Genomic DNA, 27,024 nt, shown 5'->3' with positions numbered 1-27,024 from the left:
TCTCCCACCAACACAGCTGTCCATGGAAAAGCACATCCCTGCAAGGCAGCCCCACCTGACAGGGAACACCCGGCTGTCCCACAACATCGGGGCTGGCTCCTTGCTCAGGACCCCCCCTTTCTCCATCTTCCCGCTTACAGCTACTTCCATCTTCTTACAAGCCTATTTCCTCACAGACCTGTGTTCCAAAGCACATAAAAGTGCTATTGAAAATTAATAAGTTCTGATAATGTTGATTATCTGTATATTTTTATGTTCATTTTTCAAGCTGGATACACTCTTCTTCTCTTATTAAACCCTGAGTGGTTTTGTTCAATTTTCAGGTTTTAGAAACCCTAAATCACAGGTGCTAACCTCATCTTTCCATCCACAACAAAACCACCAAGAAGCAAAGCGAAAACATTTTTGTTTTCTTTTGCTTTTTACAGACTGAAGGGTTACATGTTACTTGCTAAGTGATAATGCTATTGTCATGTTTATTCAGTGAAAAGGGCTGACGAGACTTGTTTCACATCTGTCTGCATAATATAACAAACCCACGAAGAACTAGTGATGAAAAAGCTGTTTTGTTGACAACCTATTATTCTTAAATGCACCCAAACAGCAAGATGTAGGCATTGCTTATTAGTGCTGTATTGTAGCTCAGGATTTTGTCCCTATAAATATTTTGTGTCAAAGTATTTTTCACATATATTTTAGGCTGAAAGCCTTTTCCTTACAACCCCAAAGAAGGATAATTTCTGAAGACTTCTATCATCCTAATCACCCTCTCCCGTACCTTTCCCATTGTAGCCATCCCATGACATTGGAAGCCACGTACAGTACTCCACCAGCCCTTGCTACAAATGCCTTTTAACCTGTTTGATTTGTGCTCTACTTGTCTACTATTAAGACCCAGATTACTTTTTATTTCTGACAGTAGGCAGATGTTATGTTGATGGTTTCAGTTTCTATATATGAGCCCAGCAACCTTTTCTTTACAAATTATCTCATAGTAGCTAACAGAATGACTTGGTCACAGGAGGAAGAAAAGGAATATGAACTCCCCTTTTACCTCTAACTGAGCCATTGAGATCTCCCATTTGGGTCTACAAAAGTCAAAAGGCAAGACCGGAGTTGAGGAAAATAGTTCCCAAGGACTGGCACATGCTGTCTTTGCAGCTCCATTCTGCAGCCACAGCCACTGTGGTTGATTGGACACAAAAATCTGATAAACCAGTCCTACAACAAGGAGTATTTATGTGCCAATGGTTCAACATCTGCCATAGCCAGGTCCTATTTGCTGCATGAAGAGGCTTGAATATTTATATGACCTGTGAATTAATTTCTGGATCTTTTAATTTTTATTAGATGCACAATACTCATTCCATACAAACAGCTGCATGTATTACACACATCCTATGCAAATATTGCTCATTTCTGCCTCCTCTTTTCCCCATGGATTCTGAAAGATCCCGTTTGGAGAGCATAAACATGGCAAGTGTGGCAACACATTAAAAACATGTAGGAAGTCACTGTCTATCACTTATCTACAAGTTATTCCCACAAAAGTAGACCTCTGTTCTGCATGTTCTTCACTTACGACGCAACTGCAGGGCTTTTAAAATTAATTTTAATTAAGTAAATAACTTAAATTGACTTAACTGGTATTGCAAACTTCAGTGGATGCCTGAAAGGCTACAGGGAAACTAGCCCAGCCTCCTCTCTACCCATGGCAGTGCAGCTCTCCATGCTCGAGGGAGCTGTGGAGTTGCCTGTTTCCCTGTCAGAATAACTCTTTGATAACAATTTCAGGTTACCATGGCTGCTGGCAGTGGCCAACAGGGTCTTGCTGTTCAAAATCTTTATTGTTAGCGGAACTCAGGCACACGTACTTTCCCAAATGTCAATTCAGGCATGTTAATAAGTAACTGCAATAGAAACAGCATTAGAAAGTCCCTGCAGAGCAAAGAGCCTCCGAAAGCAGTAGGCAAGATCCTTTTCTCCACATCTGCATTACAGGCTAGCAGAGATAATTCTACCACGGCTTTGCTGGTAAGCCTGCAGCAGTGTTTGCAAACGGTGATTTATACAGAGCAGCGCGTTCAGCGGTCTGAGCTCTGGTCCCATCCTACCTGCTCCTGGTACAGTGCTGTGTTTCGACAAGAACTCAGTTTTCAGACAGGGGAATAATGGGGCCCGGCGCACCAGCAATTCCAGTACAACGAAGACATGGGATTACTGGAACAACTCTGGTGAAGGACCACAAATGCAATTAAGGAACTGGGACATCTATCGTACAAGGAGAGGCTGAAAGATCTGAGGTGGGTCCATCTGGAGAAGAGAAGGCTCAGGAGGATCTGATCCATGTGTATAAACACCTGGTGGGAAGGCATCAAGAAGATGCAACCAGAGTATTCTTAGTGGTGCCTCATGAAAGAATAAGAGGCAATAGGCACACTAAATGCAGTACAAGAAATTCTGTTTGAACATAAGAAAAATTTTCTTTAGTGTGAGGGTGGCTCAACATGGTGGCAAGTTGCCCAGAGAGGTTGTAGAGTCTCTATTCATGGAGATATAATCAGAAGGTGGTCAGGCATAGCCCTGGGCAGCCTGCTTGAGCTGATCCTGCTGAGCTGGGGGCTGGACAGGATGATCTCCAGAGGTGCCTTGCACCTACATCTGAACTAGCCCCAGGGTAAGCAAGTTCTCAGGATGTGTGCTAATAACAACAATAATATGTAGTTTTCCTTCTGCCTAAAGTGAGACATATTCTTCAAACAAATCCCTAAATGTGTCATGCACCTGCTCCAGCCTGTGATCTTACCTGCCTCAGGAACCACCAGCCACGCAACACAAGTAATCCTCTGCTGTTTGAGTTTTATCACCCTTGCCCCCCCTCAACAAGCTGAAACCATATGCATGTAAAATTCACAAATCGAAACAAACCAGAAACAGGATAAAGAAACTTTACAAAGCAACAAGCTGCATGATCATATGCTTACATAGTCCTGTGTATTACATTTGTATCTCCTAAGGATACGTTCAGGTCATCATCTACATAAACTTTCTAGGTTATTATAGATAACTAGAAATTTGACCAGCAAACACACAACATCAGACACGTCTCCAAAATGCTTAAACCTGGAAAAAGTATTTGGCTAAAATTCATCTATTTTTTTCTATAAATGGAGATGGCTTCTATATTTCTGACATTGCTGTAATACTGAATACATAACATATGCACATAGGTGCTTTTATGAACTAAAGGACATTTAATTTAATGCAAAGTCCACATCAAAGTACAAGGTAGACAATCTTCTGGTTCTCAAGCATTTTGCAAAAAGGAGAATACTTGCATATTTCATACTTACGTTTTTGATAATTCACACCATAAACAACAGAATAAATAACTTTAACACATACTGTAGTTAGTTTAGGACAAAGTCATTAGATTGTTAAGTATTAACATACTACACGTTCATATAATGATGAAGAGAACACACCAGTTCTTACAAGGTCATGATAAGAGGCAGAGCACACTATCGGTAATCTAAAGAATATCCATCATGTGGAATTGAATTAGATGCATCTCATTTTCACTTTGTCAACCTTACTTCATATTCTGGTTGAAGACCAGCACGCTACCTAGGATAGCAACTATCCCCAAGGTATGTATTATATCTTCATTTGACAGGTCTGGGGGCAGGTAGGTCAAATCAATACTTTAGAGATCTGTCCATGGTCCAAAATGGACAATAAAAAATCACATGATATATGAGTCTGGCACAGAGGGAAAATAACACGTTTAAGAATGAGGAATAATGATAAGAAAAGAAAAATGGATTTTGCTGAAAACAAAGGGAAGAACTGTATTTCAAAATCGTATTAGAGATACCACAGGGACTAATTCTGTTTGGTACAAGAGAATACATTTCTACTTATCACCACTTCATGTAGGACCCATTTTAATGAGTATGTCAGCACACAGACAGGAAAAAAAAAAAACTAACCATTTGTTTATATGGTTGTGTGAAAAGGCTGAAAAATCTTAGCTGTTTTCAGATACTTGCAGTGTTCCACAGACACTGAAGGCAAAATAATAATTATAGATGTCATACTGTACAGTGGAATGGAAAGGAATCAGGAATGCAGGGGTAGGCAACACTTGTATACCCATTCATTATTGATACTTGACAAAAAGTGATGGAAAAACATTGTTGACTAGATTACTACATGGACTCAGAAACATAAACTGTATGAGCCTCCTGACAAGTAGGTTACTTCTTGACAGTCCAATGTTCCTAACTTCATTCTAGGAATAGGTTGTGCCACGCTCTTCAGTGAAGATAACCCCTAGACTAGAGAAGCTGACCATCATAAATTAAACCAAAGATAAAATATGTGGAATAATCACTCCAAAAAATAAATCAGTGATTTATGATGCCCCTTTTGGCTTTGCTATATTCTAGGACAAACTTCACTAGAAGTCTGTTTATATGGGTTCACTCAGCTTCTCCTCTATGTAAGCATTAACGATGAAACTGGAATCTGAATTTCTTCCAGCATATGAGCTGAGCTTAGGTCTGTTCTACCCTTTGTTTTAGAATCAGCATTTCCAGGTTTTGTAGAGAGCAAAAGGTAGTGGTCATCTTCCATGGAATTTTGTAGGTCTTGACCTGAATTTCTCCTAGTCTGAGACTACTTGGCCGTCAGGGTTTGGTTTGGACTTATTTCTATCAAAGAGATGCACTGACATGTGAAAATAGTTTGTATTCATTTTAAAAGTTCATTTTTTCTATTGGCATAAAACAAGGATTCTTACCAGTAACCTTCAATTCAACTGTTCTTCGTATAAGCTTGCCTTCAAACTTCAGTTCACAGGTATAGTTTCCTCCATCTTCCTCCTGGACTTCTTGTATTAAAAGAGTATTTCCCTTCTGAATTACAATACTTCTCCACATTTTTGGCTTACATTCCTGCAGAAAAAAAAAGCAACAGCAAAGAAACACTGTAATATTTCCCAGCTTGTATGACATAGGATTGTGTTGCCTGATCTGATTTTCAGTATTACATACATAAGTAAACAACCTCAATATATTTTGCAATTAAAATTCAAATCTAATTTCAGAAAGCATGGAGATCTGGAACTGGAATTAATCTGAAGACAGAAATTGCACAGAATTGTTTTTAAAGTTCACCAATTCCCACTGTATCACATGGGCCATGTTTAGTATGTGGTGCCCTGAAGCAATGGCTGAGTATCTTCTCTTTTTCATGATGGACAACTGCCAAGATCTTTATTTTAGGATGGACCATTAAAACACATCTCTGTTTGAAGGGAGCATAGGCAACATCTGTTAAGAGCTAGCCTGGAGACACACTTTACGCACAGTCTCAGCCTCATTTACCAACAGAAGAACACAGGAAGAGCAGCAGCAGTTCTGTGAGCAAGAGAATTTGAGAAACCTGGTTTCCTTACGGTTTCCTCAGTGGCTTCTCTCGCATCTAACGAGGTGTGAGCTCTGATTCAGCCTTTTCCCATCCCTGGGCTCTTTGTAGCATCACCCCATGTGCATCATCTGGTGGAGTACGTGGTTCTGATGGTCTGCAACTTCTACTGACTTTCCCAGGCAGATGTTAGATTTAGGTTCGTCCCTATGCACTGCAGTCCTACTGGAACAGCATTTGAGTCCTGTACAGAGTGTGTTACACAGGAAGAGATGGCTCTCCTTTTCCTAATGTACTGCATCCTTACAACCAGACCAATCCCTTTCCGCACTAATGGTACTCAGGATACCTCTTAAAATGCTCTGAACCACTGTGCATGGACACAGTCCTACCACTGTCTCTTTAAAATGGTACCTTAGGATGATATGTTTATTGCCTCTCAGTAGCTTTAGCATCAAGTCCGTTCTGCACAGAAACAAAATCACGCCTTTCTCAGTTCTCTAAAACACTGAGTACTCTGGTTAATTCTGCTTCCCAGAGCATACAAAGCAACACAGTTAGGACTCAAGTACCTTTAATGCCATTTATTCCCTCTCTCAAGGTGGCAACATGGAATGAGCTCTCAGACTGCGAATAACAATCCTGCATCACCATCAGCAGCAGGCTCACCAATTTCTGAAAATTCACATAAAGAGCCCTGATCTACACCCCATTTTCTGTCTGTCTGCAGTAGCAGTGTCAAACATACAGCAAACAAAACAGAACAAAGCTTTCTTTCTTTTAAGAAACAACCAAACAAGAAAACATGTTGACATGCAAATATAGTGTATGACAGCAAAGGATTGGAATGACATAAATATTATTTTTTCATGAGACTCCATGCACGCTCTAAATCTACAATGTCAGTTTCTAAAGGAGAATAATAAAGAAGTAAAAAGGCGAAACAGTGAGCTTCTGCCCTTGCACCTGAAAATTGAGCACTGAAGCAATTATCCCTCTTTCTAATAGGTCAAATTCAGTTACAATGTAGTCAAGTTCAGAATACCTAAGATGTGCAATTCCACTGCAGGTAACAGTGTTCACGTTATCTTTCTGTCTCCAAAGCACATAACCTTGTCTTGCATGTGAACTTCAGCTAACAGCGATGAAACACAATGCTCAGAATCCAGATCCTTTCTGCTGTGCTAAAAATCTGAGCTTATTGTTGTTACTAAATTGCACAGACATGGCTTGAGACTCACGTGAGGAATGGATCTGAGCAGGAAAATGGCGTAAAGCCCTTTCTGATTTGCATTCAATTTTCAGACCTATTTACATGGGCAATGGAGTTGCATCAACCACCTTCTTGGACTAAGTAAATCTTAAGTCTGGGCAGCGAATATGATTCAATTCCATTCAATCCTAATTTAGAAGGAAGACAATTCTAGGAATAAACACAGTAAGCATATTTCAGATATGCACCCTTGCAGTGCAACACTGGAAGACCCTGCCATAAATATGTTACCAGTTTAATAGTCTGTATATTTATTCTTAAAAGTACACAAATGAAGAGACTGAATAGATGCATTTTCATATGCTTTATAGTTTTATATCCTACATGGTCACAGTAAGAAGGGCGACATCTTTACTACCATAGAGATTAATGATTTAGCACGATGTTCGTGCTGTTGTGGTTTTACAGTGAGAAATCTTTCCACTGACTTCCTTTTCTTATCTACTTAAAACACTTCATATTAAACAATGATTTATAAGCCTTCCATTCCCAAATTTTAGCTAATTACTTTTTGTCTACCGACTATATGGGCTTTTTAAATATGTGTTCAAAGTGCCTCTTTTTCCTGCCTCTTTTTTTCACAGACCAGTTCAATCCACAAAACAAACAAACAAAAAAGGCAAGAAAGGAGGAAGATAGAAAATCCTAAAGATGCCTATTTAAAGCAGAAAACAAACAAACAAAAAGGCCAGGATGAAGTGAATAAAGAAAAAAACAACCAGTCTTTATTTTGAGGAAATAATCTAGATTTTGCTGTCTAAGGCCTACTAATTTCACTAAAACAGTAAGTGCCCAAGTATATGACTGTTACTTGCTTATCCAATTAATTCTTTTTCTGCTTTTCCATTACATTTACCTGCTGGGAGAATGTAAAAGTTTCTTTTCTAGCCTATGTATACTCCACAGACATTTTAAATGTTTTTTTTTTTTTTTATTTGTTTGCTTGTTTGTTTTCCCCCCAAATAATTAATTAGAGAGTTATTATGCTGCTGCTTCTTTTCTTCTGGGAAATGTAAATGGCAGCATCTCCACACCTCTATTTTTTGTAGGGTAAATAACAACTATTGTCCTTCACCCACCATTTTGATTGTTTTTACAGCCCTTCCTTCATCCCACTAGTAGGCAAGAGGTGGTGGAGATGGATTAAGGCTCTGCGTTCTAGATGTAATATACCTTTTTCCTCTGCCAGTTGATTTTTCTTGAAACTGCTCTTACTGTTAAATCCCATTTATTCAATCGTGCCTTGGCATATACATTTATTTAAAAAAAAATCCTTATACTTCTTGTCAAAACAGTTCTAATGGGCCTAACAGAGCTGTGTGTATATCAATGGCATTAACTGTGGAAATCTTTCAAAAGAAATATTTCACGCACTGTAATTCTAGCCAGAAGTGAAGTTCATACTACTGTTAAAAAAAAGCCCTGATAGCAAATGTTTTAGCATTATTTATTGGGTGTGTATGTAGAAATCTACTCAGGCATAATTATTTTAAGAGTGTATTTAAATTACAGTTAACTCCCTCTAAATTGATGCAATTATTGGCTCTGATTCATTAATCTCCCCACACAGAGAAGGCTTCTGGAAGGCAGGGCGAGTCCTGCACACTGTGAGCTGGCAGCACTGGTGTCTTTTCTGGTATCAGTTCATCAGTCAGAAGTCCAAATTCCCCAGCTATCAGGGGACTGACAGGCTCTCTCGTGTCCACAAGGATTTCTCTTTTCAGCCAAAGAATAAAGGAAGAACCTTCAGGACTTCCTCATATATATTTATGCACTATATATATGGACAATTTATACTCTCCCCTTGAAAATCTTCTCTAAATATTTCCGCATAATGAAAAGCAACTGCCTCCAATGCCTCTGCAACAGATTTACATGGGAAGATGGCTGACTATACCTTCATGGATATGCTAAACTCAAACACAAAGTTAGAGGGTAATAAACTGAAGATCTACTCTATTATGTCTGGAAACAAATGCATTCTTTGGGAAGTGAGGATCAGGTCCTAAGCTGGAATATCACATTACACTATTTTTTGGGAGAAGGGACCTGCTTTTTGTCATACACATCACCTAATGTAGCCTGATTTTATGTTCTAGGAGTAACCCCAGTACTTACCATATTATCTTGAAATCTATGAAATTATATATTTTCCAGAAACTAGGCTTCATCTCTTTTCAAAAGGCAGATTTCTATTAATAGTTAATACTACTATATCCTCTAGAACATTTTTCTAAACTGTTTCAGGAATATGTTTCATGCTATAAGCTTCTGCATAATACTAACGTTGACATTTCACATTACTGAGCTTCCTGACTCCGGTCCAGATAACAGAGGTGTTATCTAAGAACTGAACTGATAGCACCTTATTGTTAATTATGAATAAGGAGGTATTTGTAGTAGGTTATTCCATTAATGTCTCTTTGCATTATCAAGCCAGACTAAAGACCGTTGACCTGGACTGTCTGCTATTATCCAACCGTATCAATTCCCATCAATTTCACCACAGCAATGACGTGTCAGCTGTCACACTCCAGCCTGGTGTCACACAACCTGTGTGAGCAACCCAGATAACACATGTGGCTGTATGGAACCAAACCTCTCCCTTTCCTGTTCTTGGACAGCACAGAACATCAGTGATGTGGGGCTGGACATGCATCTTCCTTAGACTGATTTCTGCTCCATGACAGCTGAAGGTTATCCCTGCCAGATTATTTTTGCAGCATGCTATTGCACAAAAGAGATCTCAGTGCTCAGGTGTTCAGTAATACCTAGGTATACAGGGCAACAAGCAGCTTTTCTTTGGTACCCTTTTTTCTATTGAAATTTCAGACCTAAGTGAATACAAATATTTTATGCATGAACAGCACTGAAGATTATCACCCATACGCTGAGAGAAACAGCTTCAATGGCTGAAAGAAAATTTTTGTTTATACTGACAGTGGGTTATGGCATGTTTTGTTACTATAAGCTAGAACATGTGAGATTTCTTTAGGTCTGCACGTAACACTTATTTCATACAAAATAATCATCTTTAAAGAATGTTAAGGTTGCTAAATCAAGCAAAAATTTAGAATTTAACTGCTTTGTGCATTTCTGTCTTCATTACCTAAAACAAGGTTCGTCCAAAACTCATCCTTCTCTTATCCCTGTAGTCCAAACTCTGTATTTCACTGATCCCACTGAGATCTTCCTCTTGTCCAACTATTATTTCTTGTTCCCTCTGACCCTCATCTCTTTATTCCTCCCCATTGTTTCCTGCAGCTCCTCACACTCAACAGCTTTTCAAATATCAGACTTTGGTCCACATCCAGAGAGCATGTAAAACTTGCCAAGACCTTGGTATGGTCTTGGTACTTGATGTTTACCTGACAGGCAACCCGCGTTTTAGCCATTGTTCAGTTCTCTTGCAGAGCTACAGCAACACAGATGTTCCTACTGCTTAAAATGCTGTGTGATACTTGATAGGCCTTAGAGAAGGCACAGCCATCACACTTACCTGCAGAGTAATAAAAGTATCTAGCAGACTTCAGTTAAAATTAACAGACCTTGGTAAAATTATTTAATGAACCTTAGCAAAACTAAATGTATCTCTGTGAAATTACCCAACGGACTTTGGTAAAACTCAAATGGCCTTGGTAAAATTACCCAACAGATTTCATAAAAATTAATTGGGCAGCACTGCCGAAGCTGGCGGTTTTGGTAAAACTTTGGCTCCATTTTAGGTTGCTTCCCTTTGTTTCTACTAGATCATCAGGTATGGAGACATCTCACCAAAGTGAAAACTGGCACAGAGGCACAGTGGTTAAAAAAGTGGAAGTTTTGTATAGCTTCAGCACAACAACAATAACACAGCAATAGTTACCTTGTACCATACAACATCTGGCTCTTGACTGGCTATTTTGTAATCCTCAATATCAGGACAGGAGATTGTCTTTCTCTTAGTGACTTCTGATTTTTCCAGATATCTGATCTTGCTGTTGTAGCAAAGCCCAGATTCATTCTCAGCTACCGTCAAGGACATGGACACCTTCATGCAATATGTTGAGTTTCTGCAGGGACAAAAATATGATGTCATTTATCTTACCCCCCCACACACATTATTATTATTATTTTTTTTTTTAACCAAGTCTGTTTCAGTACAGTAAGTTTCCTTGTTAAACACTGATCTTCACAAACACGTCAGCGACACATTCAAACAATGGCTGTCATACTGTGCATTTACTGCATTACTAAAAGACGTAAAGGCTCATTTCCGGCTTACTACGAAGAACCCTACAGAAATTTTGTTGACAAGTGATCCAACCCAGCACAGCAGCTCTTTTGATCTTGCAAGCCTACAGACAGGAAACTGTTGCCACCTCAAATGTTGGTCGGGATGCACTGATTCATCATTCCCATTTCCTCTGCGTGCCACAGGCACACCTCCTCCTTCAACTTCAGATTTCACACCAGTATGCAGCACTTTAACAATTACGATGAAGAGTTATTGCTAGCTTGTGCTAGATGTTAAACATAATGGAGATAGAATTCCTCCCTCTGAAGGAACTGCCATATAAAATCCTACAGCATATGATGGGGGGGTTGACCTTGTCCAGCTGCCCACCCAGCTGCTCCCTCACTCCCCCTCAACAGGGCAGGGAGAAGAAAATAAGATGAAAAAGCCCGTGGGTCGAGATAACACAGGGAGATCACTTATCAGTTACTGTCATGGGCAAAACAGATTTGACTTGGGAAACATTATTTTGATTCATTGCCAACTAAATTAGGTTTAAATGCGTGAGAAAGACAAAAAAAATAAAAAATAAAACACCTCCTCACCCCTGATTTTCACTCCTCTGCCTCTCTCCCACTAGTGGCGCAGGGGAAGGGCATGGTGGCCATGGTCAGTGCCTAACAGCTCCTCTTTACTTCTCCTTCCTCCACACTCATGCCCTGCTCCACGCTGGCTCCTCACAGACTGCTCCAGCACGGGCGGGCTCCTCTCCATGGGCTGCCGTTCCTTCAGGGCACATCCCCCGGCTCCACCATGGTTTCTCCACAGGCCGCAGGGAGCCCTGGGCCTGGAGCACCTCCCGCTGCCTCCTGCCCTGACCCCGGTGCCGCAGGGCTGTTCCTCACACTTTTCTTCCTCACAGCTGTGCAGCCTCTCCTTTTTTTCAGATACATTTCCCCTGAGGTGCCCTCAGTGCCACTGCTGGGCCCAGGCCTGCCCTGTGGTGGGGCCGCTGGAGCTGGCCTCTCCTCACAGCGCCCTGCGGGCCCACTGCTCTGCCTGGGCACAGGCCCCCAGCACACGCGTTTAAGTCAACTGACACATTTTGGCCTTAAAATATTGAAAAATGCAATCCCTTAGCAATTAAAACCATTCCCTACTCTATCATCAAAGATTCCTGATAGGGTTAACAAGCAGAGTGGTTTGTGAGCTGTCTAAGCTTATTTTTTCCTTAGTATCAGGCCACAATAAACACAACCAAGCCAGCTCCTGTGCCTCATGATCATGAAAACAGGATTAAATTAAATTCCTTCAGACTCACATCTTTAACAGAGTTATCAGACACACAATAAAAAACCTAAACCAATGTTTGTTGTGGTGTTACTGTAAAGCATTTGCACTTTGCACAGGATTGTTGCAACCCAGACTGTCAGCTTCTGGCCTTCATTAGGTGTGATGGCAAGCAGAGTCCTTTAAAAGCAAACTACAAAGTACAAGCGACAATATAATGAGGCTCTTCCTCCCATCGTGCATCATTTTTGTCATTTTAATTGACTATGCCATAACCAAAAAGCCTGGAGTACATCTGACATGCTGGGTGGTTACTCCCATCAAAGGGAGCTGTGCAGTCTCTTGCAGAAGATATTATGGCTTTGCTGCCGCCTCTTCCATCGCAACTCTGCTGCAAATGACTTCAATGGCATGGCAGACAAATTTTGTTGTGCCCTATGCACGTGGAAAGCGATCTATCAGTCAAACTTTGACACTAATGGTACTGGATGCCTACTCCCTCCAAATGGACTCATGACAATGCTTTGAATTAAAACAAACAAAAAAAATCCTGTGTGCTCTGTAACAAGTCTTTTTTAAGACATGTTTGAACAACATGTCACCCTGTCAAGTGAGCCCCTAGTTAGGAAGAAAATAAAAAGGCCTAAAGGGGCACTTCATCATGGCTTTAAGCTTCATGCTAAACAAGTGCTGACAGAACAGCGTGCAAATGGCTTGTCAAAGGCATGCCGTGAGCAGGTATTTGCAGAAGATGGCATCTGCAAGGCAAATCAATGAGCAATCTTCTGAAACCTTCAGCTTTCAAAGTCATCAGTTAGGTATTCAGCAGAACCGACCATAACATGGGGCTCCCAACCGAAGCATCTTACAGCAGATCTCCCCACAGGGCCTTCTGCCAGACTGAGGCAGGGCTACTCTTATAACGGGGAAAGTGAGGCACAAAGAGACACTCAAGAGTGCAGGACAGGTCCCAGAGCTGAAGTCACCTTCCAAATTTCAGATTAGCCCTCTTCTACCTTCACACTGTCCACATGAGCAACAAATGCCACTGACATGAAAATATGCTGCAGGAAATACTGAATTTGCCACGCACTCTGTCTTCCTGCTCCCTTATCTTCACAACACCACATGAACATTCACGTAATAAAGTCAGCAGGTATTTTCTCTGTCCCACACTTTAGAAGAGAAAGGCTCTTGGTGCACTGCCATGCTCTGTTTCAGCTGAGGGGCTATGGAAAAGTCTCATCCTCACAAACTACACGAATCGCACTTTTACTTGAAACAGAAGTTATCTGGACTAAACAAGATGCATCATTTTAGAGGGCCTTTTCAGAAATACCTACATGATTTACGGAACATAAGTCAGCTTTCTTCTAAAGCTACCTGCTTTTGAATAGGGTTGCCTTCTTTGTAAGAAAATAAAACATACTTGGAGAATTTCAATGCTTTCAAATACAGCCCTGAAATACACAAAAAATGGGTATGACTATGTATAATCCATAGTAATAAATCAGGAATGATTATTTAACTTTCCTGAATAACTATGAGTATTACTGGGGGAAATAAGGTCACATGCCCTTAGTAATAATGATCAAGGCTAATCAAGAATAACGACTTTGAATAGCTGACCATTACTCAGTGTTATTTAATAGTACTGTATTTTCTGCTAACAATCTTGCATTATTTAGATTGCATTTTGAACAGTGCTGGAGACTACTTCTATTTAAAATGCTTCCTGGAACCACGACCTAAAAACGTAGTACTCTTTTCACTAGTTACAATTAGAATTGAATTGAATTGAGTCAACTAAGTGCCTGGTGAGCACTATCACTTTTGTTCATACTCTATAACCAAGACAATAAATCTGTTCAGATTCGTGATGAAGAAAGCCCTCACTAAGCCAACAGCAACAGACTTGAAAGCTTTATGAATGCTTCTTCATCAGCCATTCACATTAGCACTACTGATGGTAATTCAAAAAAGAGCAACTTCTGCAATTGCAGGAATTCCAGTTAATAAAGCAACAGCCTTCCTTTAATCTAGTCAGTTTGGGATAACAGTTCCATTTCAGTCACGTGCAAAACAAAACAGCAGTTTGATCAACTTTGCTGTTTTTCTCAGTTTTGAAGCAGAAGCCTTGGAGTCACTGTTTACAGATGATGTGAGCCATTCCTTCGTTTGCTAGGCAGCTGATTCCCAGGTTGGTATGGATTTCACCACACAGTCCTCTAAGCAGGGTGGTGGGTCTGCATTCACTTTTCTTGGAGATTTCTGTGTCTACTACCTTTCTATCAGCCCAAATGCTATGAGACAGAGCTTCCTAAGAAAATATACAACCTAGATTGGAAAATAATGGTGCAGGTCACTGAGGTGATGGAGACTCACCTACAGAGGTTCTTCAGGAAGCCCATGAAGCCACTGTGCTGGGATGGATCCAGCTCTTCCTTTCCAACTGTTTTCATGACCTCTGGTTCTCCTTAATTGAGCTGCATTTGTTTCTGGCAATATCTGTTTTTTGTTTGTTTGTTGGTGTTTTTTTGTTTGTTTTGTATTTTAATAAAGATATGCAGACTGGCATGAACCCTCCTTTTCTTGCTTTTTTTTTCTTCTAAAAGCTAAGCAAATAGCCTATTATAGGAATTACAGAATTGTAAACCAGAGAATCTCCTGTTGTTTTCAGTACATGGTCATGGAACTCTGTGGGGGAGGTCAGTGCTCCCAGCAGTTTGCAGACTGGCAGGGCAGGTGAGCGCATTTAATGAGAGAAGCTGGAACATGCAAGAAACAAAAGGATCAGCAAAGCCAGTAAGCTGGGTTTTGCTATCAGAACTGGTGAATGAAAGATTAAAAAGGATGCATCTTCCGGGTGGTTGGGGAGGATGCTGGAGAGCTTGTGATGGTAATCACAATATCAAGAGAGATTGAGAGTCATATACAACTCAGAGTAGAGAATATCGTTGACTACATGGAACCCAAAGGAACCCAAGAGACTGCAGAGAGCCCATTTTCCACATGTACAGGAAATAAGCCAATGAGTTTTGAAGTGTGTCTTTTAATAGTTTGTGTTTTGTAAAAGGTATCCAAAGCGTTCATCCTCCACGGGACCCAATTACCAGTGGTTTCCTTGTTTATAAGTAGTAGCAGTGGTCATATGAGGAATGGAAAAGAAAGAATCACTCTGCAGAATGAAGAAAAACATTGTAAAGTCTTATGTTTCCACACAAACTAAGATTTATAACTAAGATTTATAATTCTCTATTTCAAGGAGCTAGTTATAAGCTGGGCCTACTCTCTGGACCGAAAATGTGAAAAAAGGTTTAGCTTTGCCAGAGTTCACAAAGCAGTTTTCCTCTGTTCTGTGGCAAGGCATTCATAATTCCCAGACCACCTGGAACTGGCTCTGAAACACAAACTGAAGCCAGCTCAGAATCCAATAGAAAGACACAGGCAAAAACAAGGGAGCTTAACAGGTCTCAAAACAAAAGCAAGCTAAATTATGAGTTTGGCTTCACTTCAAAGCAAAGACAAGAGGAAAAAGGAGAAAACAGAGAAATGGTTAAGAAGGGCATTTGAAATTGAAGTGGCAATCCCTAATTATTTTTTACTTTGTTTGGATTCAACACAATTCATCAGCCCTAAAGCTGAATTCAAATTAGAAAAAAATATTCATAACTTTGACAAAACTGTTTTCTTCAGCATTTCTGGTTTCTACCAGGCAGGGCGGTTTGTTAAAAGAGTCAAGTAAAACAATTTTGTCTCTAGTATGCAAGGGACATATTCTCTTCTCCTGTTTATCAACTGTCTTATAAAGAGAAAGTTGGCAATGTGGATGAATATTTTATTTATACCTACTAATTGAAAAACACCCTAAAACTAGAATTGCATACTTATACAAGAGGATTTGCATTATTATTATTATTTTGAATTGCAGTCTCAGTTTTCATTCTATATTTATTATTATTATTAAAGTTCTAAGACTCCAATGTGGTGGTAGATCCAAAAGCTGGGAAGTATTAAAGCAATTCTCAGGAAACAGCACAGCTCAGACTTAGACCTCTCCCAGTATACCTAAACACTCTGCCTGTCTGTTTTAATGACTTTTTCCACTGGCTTAGTGAAATACTGATTACAGGTCTGTGTAAACCATCCCCTGCATTTATCTTTGCTCGTTCTGAATTAAATGAACAACAGCAACAACATCACCAACCCTTTTTATCTGTCTTGAGGTCCAGAGCAATTAATCCACTACCAGCTGCTATTAGAATGCGTTACCAGCTTTCAGACTCAATTGAACTGTTGATGGTTTTCCTCTCTTTTCATGAGAATTTGTATCATTTTATTCCAGTTTAAATTTCACACTTGACAAAACTATTACCAGGTCATTTTATTGGTACCTGAGATTGTTTCACCCAGATCAACGAGCTCATGGTTTGCCAATCTTCTTAAAGACAAGTAAGTACATTTTTTGTTTGTTTGTTTTTTTAGATGACATAAGTGTAGCCTCTTTCCTAAAAACAAACAAATAATTTTTTACTCTTCCAAGGTTTCACTCCAGCATTACCTTATTTCTCTGCAACTACAACTTTTATGTGTCTGGGGTAATTGCCTTGAAGAGATCAAATTCCCACTTGTGGTGTCAGAGGTTACAAATAATCACAATTATTTTCAAAGTTTTGAAATTACCCCATGTGCTACATTATTTGCTTGCTATCATTTTGTCAAGTAAAAGAGCAATACCTGAAGTGGAACAATTCAACGGTTCAATATTGCAGTAGATGCTCCCTGAACCGTAGACCATGAAGTACAGTGATTCCATGGCATGTGTGTGTGATACCTGGCCTTGGTGCAACTCCAGACACCCCTGTCTTATAGTCTGCTTGCTCATTTGCTTTTATAACTGCAATTCTAATCCCAGCTCCTATTCATGATAAGGAAAAATCCTCATTCCATATTAGATATCCTTTAACATCTGACTGGTTTTCAGGATCCTAGTAGTAAAAGAAGATGTCATGGAAATATGATCTCAGAAAATTAAGAGTAGGATACTAAAACATGTTACAAATCCAATATTCTTTTATTATTTCTACCTCCTCTGAACCTCCAAGAAACCTGTGTTGTGAATTCAGATGGAAGCACCATTCAAATGCCTGTTTCTTCAGGTAGAAAAAGTATTTTGTGCTGAGCTAACCATCACTCTTAAGAATTTTTAGTCCTTCTGTACATCTTTTCTTCTCAGACTTAATCACCACACAAGATTCACTAGAGACAAGATGACGATTTGACTTACACATACTAGATGTCCCAGAGGCCTATGTCTCACAATGAAGAAAAACTAAAACATCACTACTTAAAAGACAGAACTTCTGAGAACTTACTGAAGGGTAATATTAAAAGGCTTACAGTGATGACAGCTTGAAAAACAGATATCCAAGAATGTCTCCACAAGTTAACATTCAGGAATATAGTTCTCACCAGAGGCACTTAAGTGCAAGCCCTGTATTTCTCACAGTGAGTGTAGCTCTGTTTAGGGAGTTTTTAGGCTTCTTGGATACTGGGACAGAGAAGAAAAGATGTTTGGATCTAGCAGTTGAGTAAAGTTTCTCTCAGTTCAATCTACCTCATTGAAGTTTAGATAAGTTTACATTTAAGTTGGATTTGAGCTAACATCCTTATTAAGAAGGAAATGTGACACAGAAATGTCAGAGCGTGCCTAGTGCAGCCAGTGATATAGGCCGTAACAGCAAGCCCATGATTTGAAAACACAGGAATTATCTCTAGCACCATATTTCTTAAAACTCTCTGAGAACAGGAAGCGGCACACAGCCTGATTTGCACATGGCTAAATGCCTGGGGGTGCCACTTCTTTTCTAATTGCCTTCACACAAACAAACAGTGGTCCTGCTGAACTCTGCATCATGACAGCAGCAATCAAAAACCACACCAATCACCAGACAGTCATTACAACAGGGACTAATTGGGCCCAGGGGAAACTCTCCTAGCACTTAAGTTGAATCACACAGGTTAACAGCACCCCTTACTTTCTTTTAAAGTCTTCAAGAGTGTTAGTTACTAGAAATAAATAAGTGAAAATATAATTAAGAAGAGAGAAAAAATGCAGAAGCCCAAAGAACACAAAGCTATCTCAGCACATTGCACCTATGCTCACAAACTATCTGGTCTCTACCAGCTTCAACACATCCTGTTCCAGCAGAAAAAAAAATAAAAATACAATTGCCTGGGATTGCTATTAGGGAAAATTTCTTCCTTGCCCTCAAGTATTACAAAGCAGCGTGCTGCCCTGAAGTTTGCTACTGCAAATGACTAAGACCCTTTCATTTATTTTCTAATATTTTTCTAGTAGAACTCTGTATATTACTGTTAAATTATATTCTTTTACTGAAAAGACCCATTACGAATGACATAAATCTGAGGCAAAGGGACAACTGCTTCCATGAAGGAATATATTAAGAAATCTCCTTCCAATAATTTTGTGTTTTCAATACCCTTGTTCTGAGACCATTGAACATTTTCTCCTTTATTTCTTCCAACCCACGCATGGGTGAATTAGTGTGTCTATTCTTTGCTTTATTATTAGACACCTAGAGCATAAAGCAAAGGTTGAGTTCAGGATACCCATTAGATATGTCTGCACTGCTAAACCTCACTGATTTTGTTGCCTGAAGGAATAAAACCTGTGGAGTATATCCTTCATCATGTATGTACATCCTATTTGTAGATGCAATGAGGAAAAGCAAGCCCCCTTCAGTTTGTAAACAGGCAATCGAGCACATAAAACAATGGAAGTTATTATCTGATGGGTTATAAAAAGAATGCTATCATGAATAAACATGACGTGAATGTCATTATGCCAACTGGCAGGCAGAGCTGTTTGAGTTCTGCAGCTGAGTCCTCCTGACTGTGTCTCTTATCTTAAGTTTTGTGTTTGTTTGTTTTTGCCAGAAAAGAAGAAATCACTTACCAAATACCAGTTTTATTCCCTATGTACCTGTCACCTTGTACTTTGGGCATGATGGATTTCCTCAGGAAAACTTCCATTTGCCTGTCCTCTCCCAAGACGCACACAATGTTGCCTACTGACCTTATGGTTACAGCTGGCTTTGATGCAGGTTTCAACAGGAGTGGTACATGGGTAAGCACATTCTCCTCCTCTGCTATCTGGAGAACAGCAGGGAAATGAACACCCTGACAAGCTGGAGAAAAGAGGGCTGAGGGTGGCTGAATAATCTTGGCATTCGGTCTCCTGAAGGCAGATTACTTGGCGAGGAAGCGGTCACTCCACTCTGTATCCTTTCTCCCAAGCAGGCAAGGTTTGAAGCCCACCAGGGAAGGCATTTCATCCATGAACAACCAGTGACAGCGAGTCAAAATGTTACTGATGCACTGCAGCATGCAGAGCTCTTGCTCCAACAATCTGTTGGGACTAGAGGGTAATGCCACTCATTTTGATAGGACCTAAAGCTGGGATTTTACTACTAGGAAAACTAAAGAATACGCAAGACTCTCATGTTGCTGGATGCTCTCCAACTGCAGAGCAACACAGACATTCCTGCTTGAAGCCCTGACTGTTCCAGCTTCATGTCAACATAAACGCTGGCTTTCAGAAAGACAGAGGATGGATATCTTCTATTTTAAAGCTTTAGGGAAGGAAGGTGAGTGAGCAGAAGTATGCATATCACCATGAAACAAAAACAAATATTTGTTTCCCACAAGTGTGTGAAAAGAACATGTAGAACTGATTTCTCTCAATAAACACTATGTCATCAAAAGGATTTGCAGGAGCACCATCAGTTTTTACATAGTTTTAGAAAGAAAAGTAGAAATATTCTGATTCTACTTTCCTTTGCATTTAGATAATGCCAAAACATTTTATCTCAGTAAGTTGAATTTTATTTTATGATGAATCATGCTGACTTTATGTTGTATCTGCCCTAACACTGTATTCAAATATAGTATACTACATTATTATAGGGATTTTGTTTATACGGAATCTGTCACTTTTAACAGGGGAAGTGTCACACGTTTTTAATGTGTGACATTTAATGTTAGCATCACAAAGTGCCTGGGAAGAGTAAGCCCTGCTGTACCCATGCACTTGTTCTATGTGCGAAATTTAACTGACTTCTCCAAAAATGCCTGAGACAGTGCAGCTGTGAAAGCTATCAGATACCAGTGTGCAAGTATGAGAGGTAACTAGGAGATGCGTAGTACAGCAACTACTTAGATGTGCTCCTCTTGGATACCAGATGACAAAAGACTACTAGAAGGTATCATCTTTGTACCTTTTCAGAGTAACACGATGCTCAAATGGATTTGAAACATAAACCAATTTTGCTCATGAATTGAGCACTGGATAAAGCCAAAAAAACATTCTGTAACGAGAAGACACGAAATGAATGACTGTATTAAAACACATACCAGAAGAACCACAGAAGATGGCTGCAGAAAAAACAACTTTACCCCTCCCCATTTTCACAGCATGATTTAGTTTGATTTTCCTATTTGGTCGTAAAGACCTGGAAGAAGTCTTCTTTCCTTTCACTTGGAAGCCAGACTTCCAGTGCTCTGAGAAAAGTGGCACAGCTTTTCCTGGGATCATGGGTGACTACTGTAGTCCAGGCTGCAGGCATTTGAAACAAGTTCCTCAACTCCTCCTCACACCCACTGAAGCGAGAGCACAAAGGTTATGCCACAAATTAAGTTTTACTGACAGCACCTCTAGGCTGTCTAAATCTGATTTTGATTTGCTAGTCATGCGCTTCACAGACATTCAGAAGCCTGAAGGCTTAAAATCTACTATCAGTCTATGTTATTACTGCTCAGAAAGGAATATTTCAATATTTCACTGATGGTCTGATGAAGGCTTGATTCTTCTGTGCATGTCCGTGGCAATGCTGTTCTCCATTAAGAACTGTACAGATAGGAACAAAGTAAGGGAAAAGGATACACAGATTTCCTAACTTGATTTGTTGGCAGTTCTCTGGCATCAAATGCAGGTATTAAAGACCTGCAGGCTTATTTCCTTACAGGCATGCATGGAACCCCCATTTGCTATTCTACCTCTGGTACAAAAGTCGAGGCTTACGTCCATCACTCAGTCTGGTGACCAAAAACCCGTACCTCCTGCTTACCCTGCATCCCTTGGGCCCCAGACTTCTTACCTTCCTGATTCTTATTATGGGAATTGAGTTTATTGTATTTTACCAACTAATCAACAGCAAATAAGTACCAACATTTTACCACTTTTTACTGATCTCGCTCACAAAGCATTTGTTGTATTTCAGTTTATTTTGGAGCTGGGACCAGTTAGAAGAAAGGCCTTCAGAAGCAGCTCCTTGCTGAGGGCAAAGGTGCAGCTAAACTTTGCTGAGATTTCTTCTTCAGCTCCTCTTCTTTTATCAGGAAATCCAAGTAGGCCCTGTTCTTCTTCACTCTTTAAAAAGCAGTGCCTTTTGACACAGAAAAACAGATGTATTTGTGCAGAGGGCAAAAGCAGCACATCATCTGGCAAATGAACTTCCTACACACTCAGAACTCTGAGGCCACCCTATGCTTTTAGATCAATTTTAGCTTCCATGTTTGCTTTGCTTTCATCTCTGAAACCTTCAGTGAGGAGGATGTTTCAATCCAGAGTGCTGATGTGAAAATCCCAGAAAAAAAAACTCTGTAAGAGAAATGCTGACAGCTTTATCTAAAAGTAGCATCGGCAGGTGCTGGAAGATTAACGGCATATCCAAGGCCTGTACTTCAAGGAGACCTCCAGAACGCAGCATTTCCAGATTGTGCACTGAAGTCTTGACACAAATGTCCCAGCATTTATCTGGGAACCCTAATGAAACTTCTATCCACCAGTCAACAGCCCTGACAAAAAAGGCACCTGTGAACAAAGCAGTTGCATGGAATTTATGAGGGTTACCCAATGGAGATGAAGTCCACATTCATTTAAAAGTGAAGAACCTGGATCCCTTGATATGCCATGGCCATGCTTAATGCAGGAGAAAAATTCTACCCTTTGGTTTCCATCTCAGTGTCACCTCAACGTCAAAACATATCGTGAGAAGAGAGAAATAAGGTTTAATGCAACATGAATTTCCCGCTATTACACATACACATCTGCCTATGTAACAATGTCTAATCAGTTAATAAAGGAGAGGCAATATTTAAATTCTGCTACCAGAACTCTCTAGCCTGAGAGCAGCAATCTCTTTCATTGATGCTGCTCTAATACACTTTAATTTTGTTCAGCATTATGAATTAATTTACAAAGCAGGCGTTAGTACTATTGAAACGACAGTTTCGTCATTTCAAGAATTTACTGATACATTTAATTTTTATCCATTTCTGAAATCGTTGCCATATCAACCTTGCCTTCACCTGCTTGTCCCCATTCTTTTCAAGCAGCTTCTGACAATTTCCTTCCAAGTTGCTTCAAAGATGAAGCATGCCTTGAGCCTGCAAGCATCCATGAGCAACCAAGAAATGGAGCTCCTTGAGAAACACGATTTTATTAGGATCATGAAGAATCTTTTCAACAAACAGGAAATTCAGTGAAAAGTGCAATTGCCTTTTTCCCAGTGCAGTTCTCATGTTTGCCAAGTTGTCTTTGAGTGGGGAAAATATAACAAGCTGGGGGAGAATAAACCAGGATAATTGTTGCTATTGCCTGTGACATCCGTTGTGTACAACTTGTTAAAAACCCCTGGTGTTCAATTCCATTCTTCTATCAGAGAAGATCTTCCCAGTTGAAGCCATTAACTTTTGGGACTGGAACCCGTTGTCCCCACTTAGCCTTAGCACCGTGTCTGAGCACCTTACCCCCTAGTGCCCTTTTGTAAAGAAAAGTACGTATTTCAGACAAAAAAAAAAAACCAAACACTTCAGTCAAAAAACTCTCAATCAAAAACAAAACAAAACAAAACTTCAGAAGTTTTACATTTTTCTGGAACTAAAACCCCTTTCCTCCTATTTTTTTATTTTTTTTTTAAATTCAACTACCAAACCAAAAGGCTCAATTATGCATGCAACCTTAGGCTCAGTGTCGCATACTAATGGACACGGTGACCTCTTCATTTCCAGTGCATTGAGTTCTCTCTAAGGTCTTTATTCATTCAGTCTACAAAAGAAGGCGTTTGTAACAGAAATTGTTAATGTTTCTAGAAAATAAAATCAGATCCTAGAATTCCTGCTCTCATCTGTGACACAGATCCTCACCTTCTCTCAAAGCAGGCGATCCTGGTTAATGACTAAAACACAAACATCTGCTTATCCCCTTCTTAAAAAATGGATTAAGAAAGCTGAAATTACACAGTTAATGGGGTGGACAGTCTACCACAGACCTGTGGTCATATTTCAGAACTCTACCTCTAACCTAATTTTAATGAAATTCAAGTAAATTACTATTGCTATTTCCTCAGCTATTTTAAGCCCCCTGCAATTTTATAGACAATAACAGCAAGGATACATTACCATATTTTTGGAAGAAAAAATAAGTTAATTCAAGGAAGAAATATGGTCTCTTATGTGTAATCACTACATATAATAATCTGCACTCCCACATAAATCTGAAAAAGGCCAAAATGTCTGCAATTATGTAAGTAAGTTCTAGTATAAACAGCAAAAACATAACTGACAGGGAAGATGATACTGCTGTGTAATGCCTTCCAAGAAGCATGTCACATAGTTTTTATCTGAAAATTAGAAGAATTCATGAATTATTTAACAACCTGCCCATTTGTTACCAAAAGTACTTTGTCATGTAAATGAGCAAAGGGTTTTGAAATTTCCCAAGTAGAAGTGTGTCCCAGAATTTGATTCAAGATCAGTTATTCATTGTTCACATAGGATTTGCATAAAATTTTCCAGAAGTATTAAACTAGTAATTTGATTAGCACTGCAGCTATATCTTATGAAAAAAGTATGTCTCTCCTGAAACATGTAAACCACTATCTTCCCGTAACATTTCAAAACCAAGGAATTCACATAACCCCAAACCTGTGATGGAGCAGCTAATAAAGGAATAATAAACTCCAAAGGCTGCAACACAGACTGAATAGTGAGTCTGGTAGACGCAGCTGACAGTCCAACTGGGTGTTGGCTCTTCTCATTACAAACCATGCACCACAGCACAAACTTTGACTTTAGCACCATTCTTCAGGATTAGAACAGATGCAAGTTGAGACGAGACAGCAGGAAGGACTTAGAAGAGATGGAGAGAGCAAAACTTCTGGGCTCTCAACAGTGTTGTTATTTACCTGCAAATATTTTATATTAAATTCACCAAACCTGCACATAATTTCAGTATGGAACAGCAGACAAGGATGGAGTGAGCTTCATTCTCTAAAACCAGTTTAACACTGAATCATAGGAAGTATCTGTAAACTCCTTTTAATTCAAAACTGGATCATTTAAGGGATATTTATCCATTCACTCTTACAGACTCCTCCTTCTTTATCCTCTCATTTTAGGCACAGAGCTGGTATCAACATCCACATGACGGATATCATGAACTCCAGCACATACTTCATTTAAGGATCATCCAACAGTTCCAAAATACTTGAGACAAGCATTTCACCACCTTACCAAATGAGGTCGGCTTCACGTTATGACAAATCTTAAATGTATATTAAAACAAACATTTTCTCAGAACCAGACAGAAATCTAACTCTCTATGGCCTAAACCTATCAGAATAATTTAAACTGTGTCACAAAATTACCAACTTTGAAAAATCATTTATGACCTTTGGCACTCATGAGAATTTGAGGATTACTTAGCCAAAATACTTAATGCTTTAAGAAGCATCCATTTATGAGGGTTTATGGCAAAATGTAAGTTTGCAAATGTTTAATTATAGCTATTGGAAGAGGTAACTATATTTACTAGGGAAACTAATTTTACGACAAAGCATTATGTGACAAATAAAATTATGAGAAGGCAAATAATGAGTAAATATTAACTGGAAGACTATCTCAATCATGAAAGCTAAATTGAAACATTTTTCAAGTGAGACAATCTACACATTCTTAGTGATATTTTAACACAATACCCACCTTAGAACACACGTGTAGAAACCACTGTCTTGCAACTCAACCGAGTGAAACCATATTGAATCTTCATCCTTGCTCATCCTAACTTCAGAAAATATAATGGGTTCTTCTAAGTCTCCTTTGTTTTTGTACCACATAAGCCTAAGACCTGTGCTTTGGGCCATGCTATAATTAGTTCTGATATAGCTGTAGAAAAGGGCACATTTCACTCGGACTGGTTCACCTGCCAAAGCCATGTATGTCTTGAGATCCACTGACCAGTCAATGCAACCATCAACTGAAAGCAAAACAATAATAAAGACATATTAGATACAGATACATTTCTTCAAGACAGAGAGAGGCAGCCTGTGAAATGCAAAACAATTAATCAAAAGAAAAAAACCTTTGTTTTAGAGCAGTGTGATAAACTTGTGGCAGCTATTAGCAATCAAAAGCATTTTATACGGTTTTCTTAGTTACACGTAAATGTAAAATGTGCAGGCTGTAAGAGCACATGATTATTATTAGAGCACATTAGACCTGCTCGATTCCATTTCTTTAGAACATCATTACCTTCATCCACTTTCACTAATTCTTTAATAAATAAACCAAGTGTTTTCACCTTACCTACCTGCTCTAATAAAACAATTCTGAATTCACTAATTCCTTGTTGGAGGAAAATGTCTGTTGGCATCTGACCCCAATTTATCCCTTAAAACATTTCCCTCCACCTCTGCTAATTATGTTACATAAAAAATAAGAGATGTGACAATTATTCTCTTCCAAGGCAGTTACACACAGTTGTTTTTTTCCTACAGCCTACTCAAACTATAGAGAAAGAATTATATACAATAGAATAAAACTACAACATGTTATCAATGCAATCAAGCTTAATGCAGATATTGTACAAATATGAAAAGGAATCTTTTGATGTTCTGTTCATCAAAAACTTTTGAAACAGCTTTTCTTAGCTAAAAAAAGGTTTGATACTTCACTTTAAAAATGAATGTGTCAGCCAATTTATTAAAAGATTATTTCTCTCTACATTTTTTCCTCCCATTACTTTTAAATCCTTTTGGTTACACTATAATCCTAGTACCTACATATCAACACATAATTCCCCTCATGTATCAGAGACTTTTTAATTCAATCTTTTGTATTCTTAGAAAAAATGGAAGCCTGAAAGTCAACTGAGAATATAAGCAAAAAAGAAGACAGCAAAGCAGGCTGTCAGCAGGCAAATACATTGCCTAAAATCAATGCACTTGATCTAATATATATTTTGTGGAATTTAGTGATCATTTCCAGCTTCATGTAACTGAAGCATCTCTATCCTTGATGTAACTACCTCAAATTCAACCAAGTAAGGGTCAAGTTGCCTCTTCTGCATTTACAGCATCAGTCCTCTGACTCTCAATGTTGGATACTCTCATATGCTCCTCATTTCACATACATCTTCAATAGCATTCCCTCATCAAGTGATTTTTTTATTTACTTCCTAAGCACAAGTACTACACACAAATTTGTATCCATAGTGGAATACCAGATCTAGTACTTTTTAGTGGCTTTTCTTACCTTTAAATTATGTCTACCATTTTTTCAGGCTTCTCTTGAATCACAGAATCACAGAATTGTCTAGGTTGGAAGAGACCTCAAGTCCAACCTCTGACCTAACACTAACAAGTCCTCCACTAAACCTCCACTAAGTTCAACATCTAAACGTCTTTTAAAGCCCTCCAGGGATGGTGACTCCACCACCTCCCTGGGCAGCCCA

General features: G+C 39.2%; 1 protein-coding gene across 27 annotated transcripts in view; it reads right to left on the bottom strand.

Moving 5' to 3' along the window:
- Nucleotides 1–27,024, bottom strand: part of IL1RAPL2 (interleukin 1 receptor accessory protein like 2) — a 365,272-nt gene that overhangs the window by 146,083 nt on the left and 192,165 nt on the right. For all 27 annotated transcript variants that reach the window (XR_011811600.1, XM_072042782.1, XM_072042783.1 and 24 more), the window contains 3 exons: nucleotides 25,275–25,548; nucleotides 10,569–10,755; nucleotides 4,805–4,958 (listed from right to left, as the gene is read on the bottom strand). Coding sequence is in view for 26 of the 27 variants with exons in the window: in XM_072042782.1 (XP_071898883.1) it covers nucleotides 4,805–4,958; nucleotides 10,569–10,755; nucleotides 25,275–25,548 (615 nt within the window). In the remaining variant the exon portion in view is untranslated. The remainder of the gene's footprint in view (nucleotides 1–4,804; nucleotides 4,959–10,568; nucleotides 10,756–25,274; nucleotides 25,549–27,024) is intronic.

The sequence above is a fragment of the Anas platyrhynchos genome, chromosome 10 (assembly GCF_047663525.1).
Source record: "Anas platyrhynchos isolate ZD024472 breed Pekin duck chromosome 10, IASCAAS_PekinDuck_T2T, whole genome shotgun sequence".
Taxonomy (NCBI): domain Eukaryota; kingdom Metazoa; phylum Chordata; class Aves; order Anseriformes; family Anatidae; genus Anas; species Anas platyrhynchos.
The sequence above is the reverse complement of the archived record's forward strand: the minus strand, read 5'-3'. Positions and strand labels throughout refer to the sequence as shown.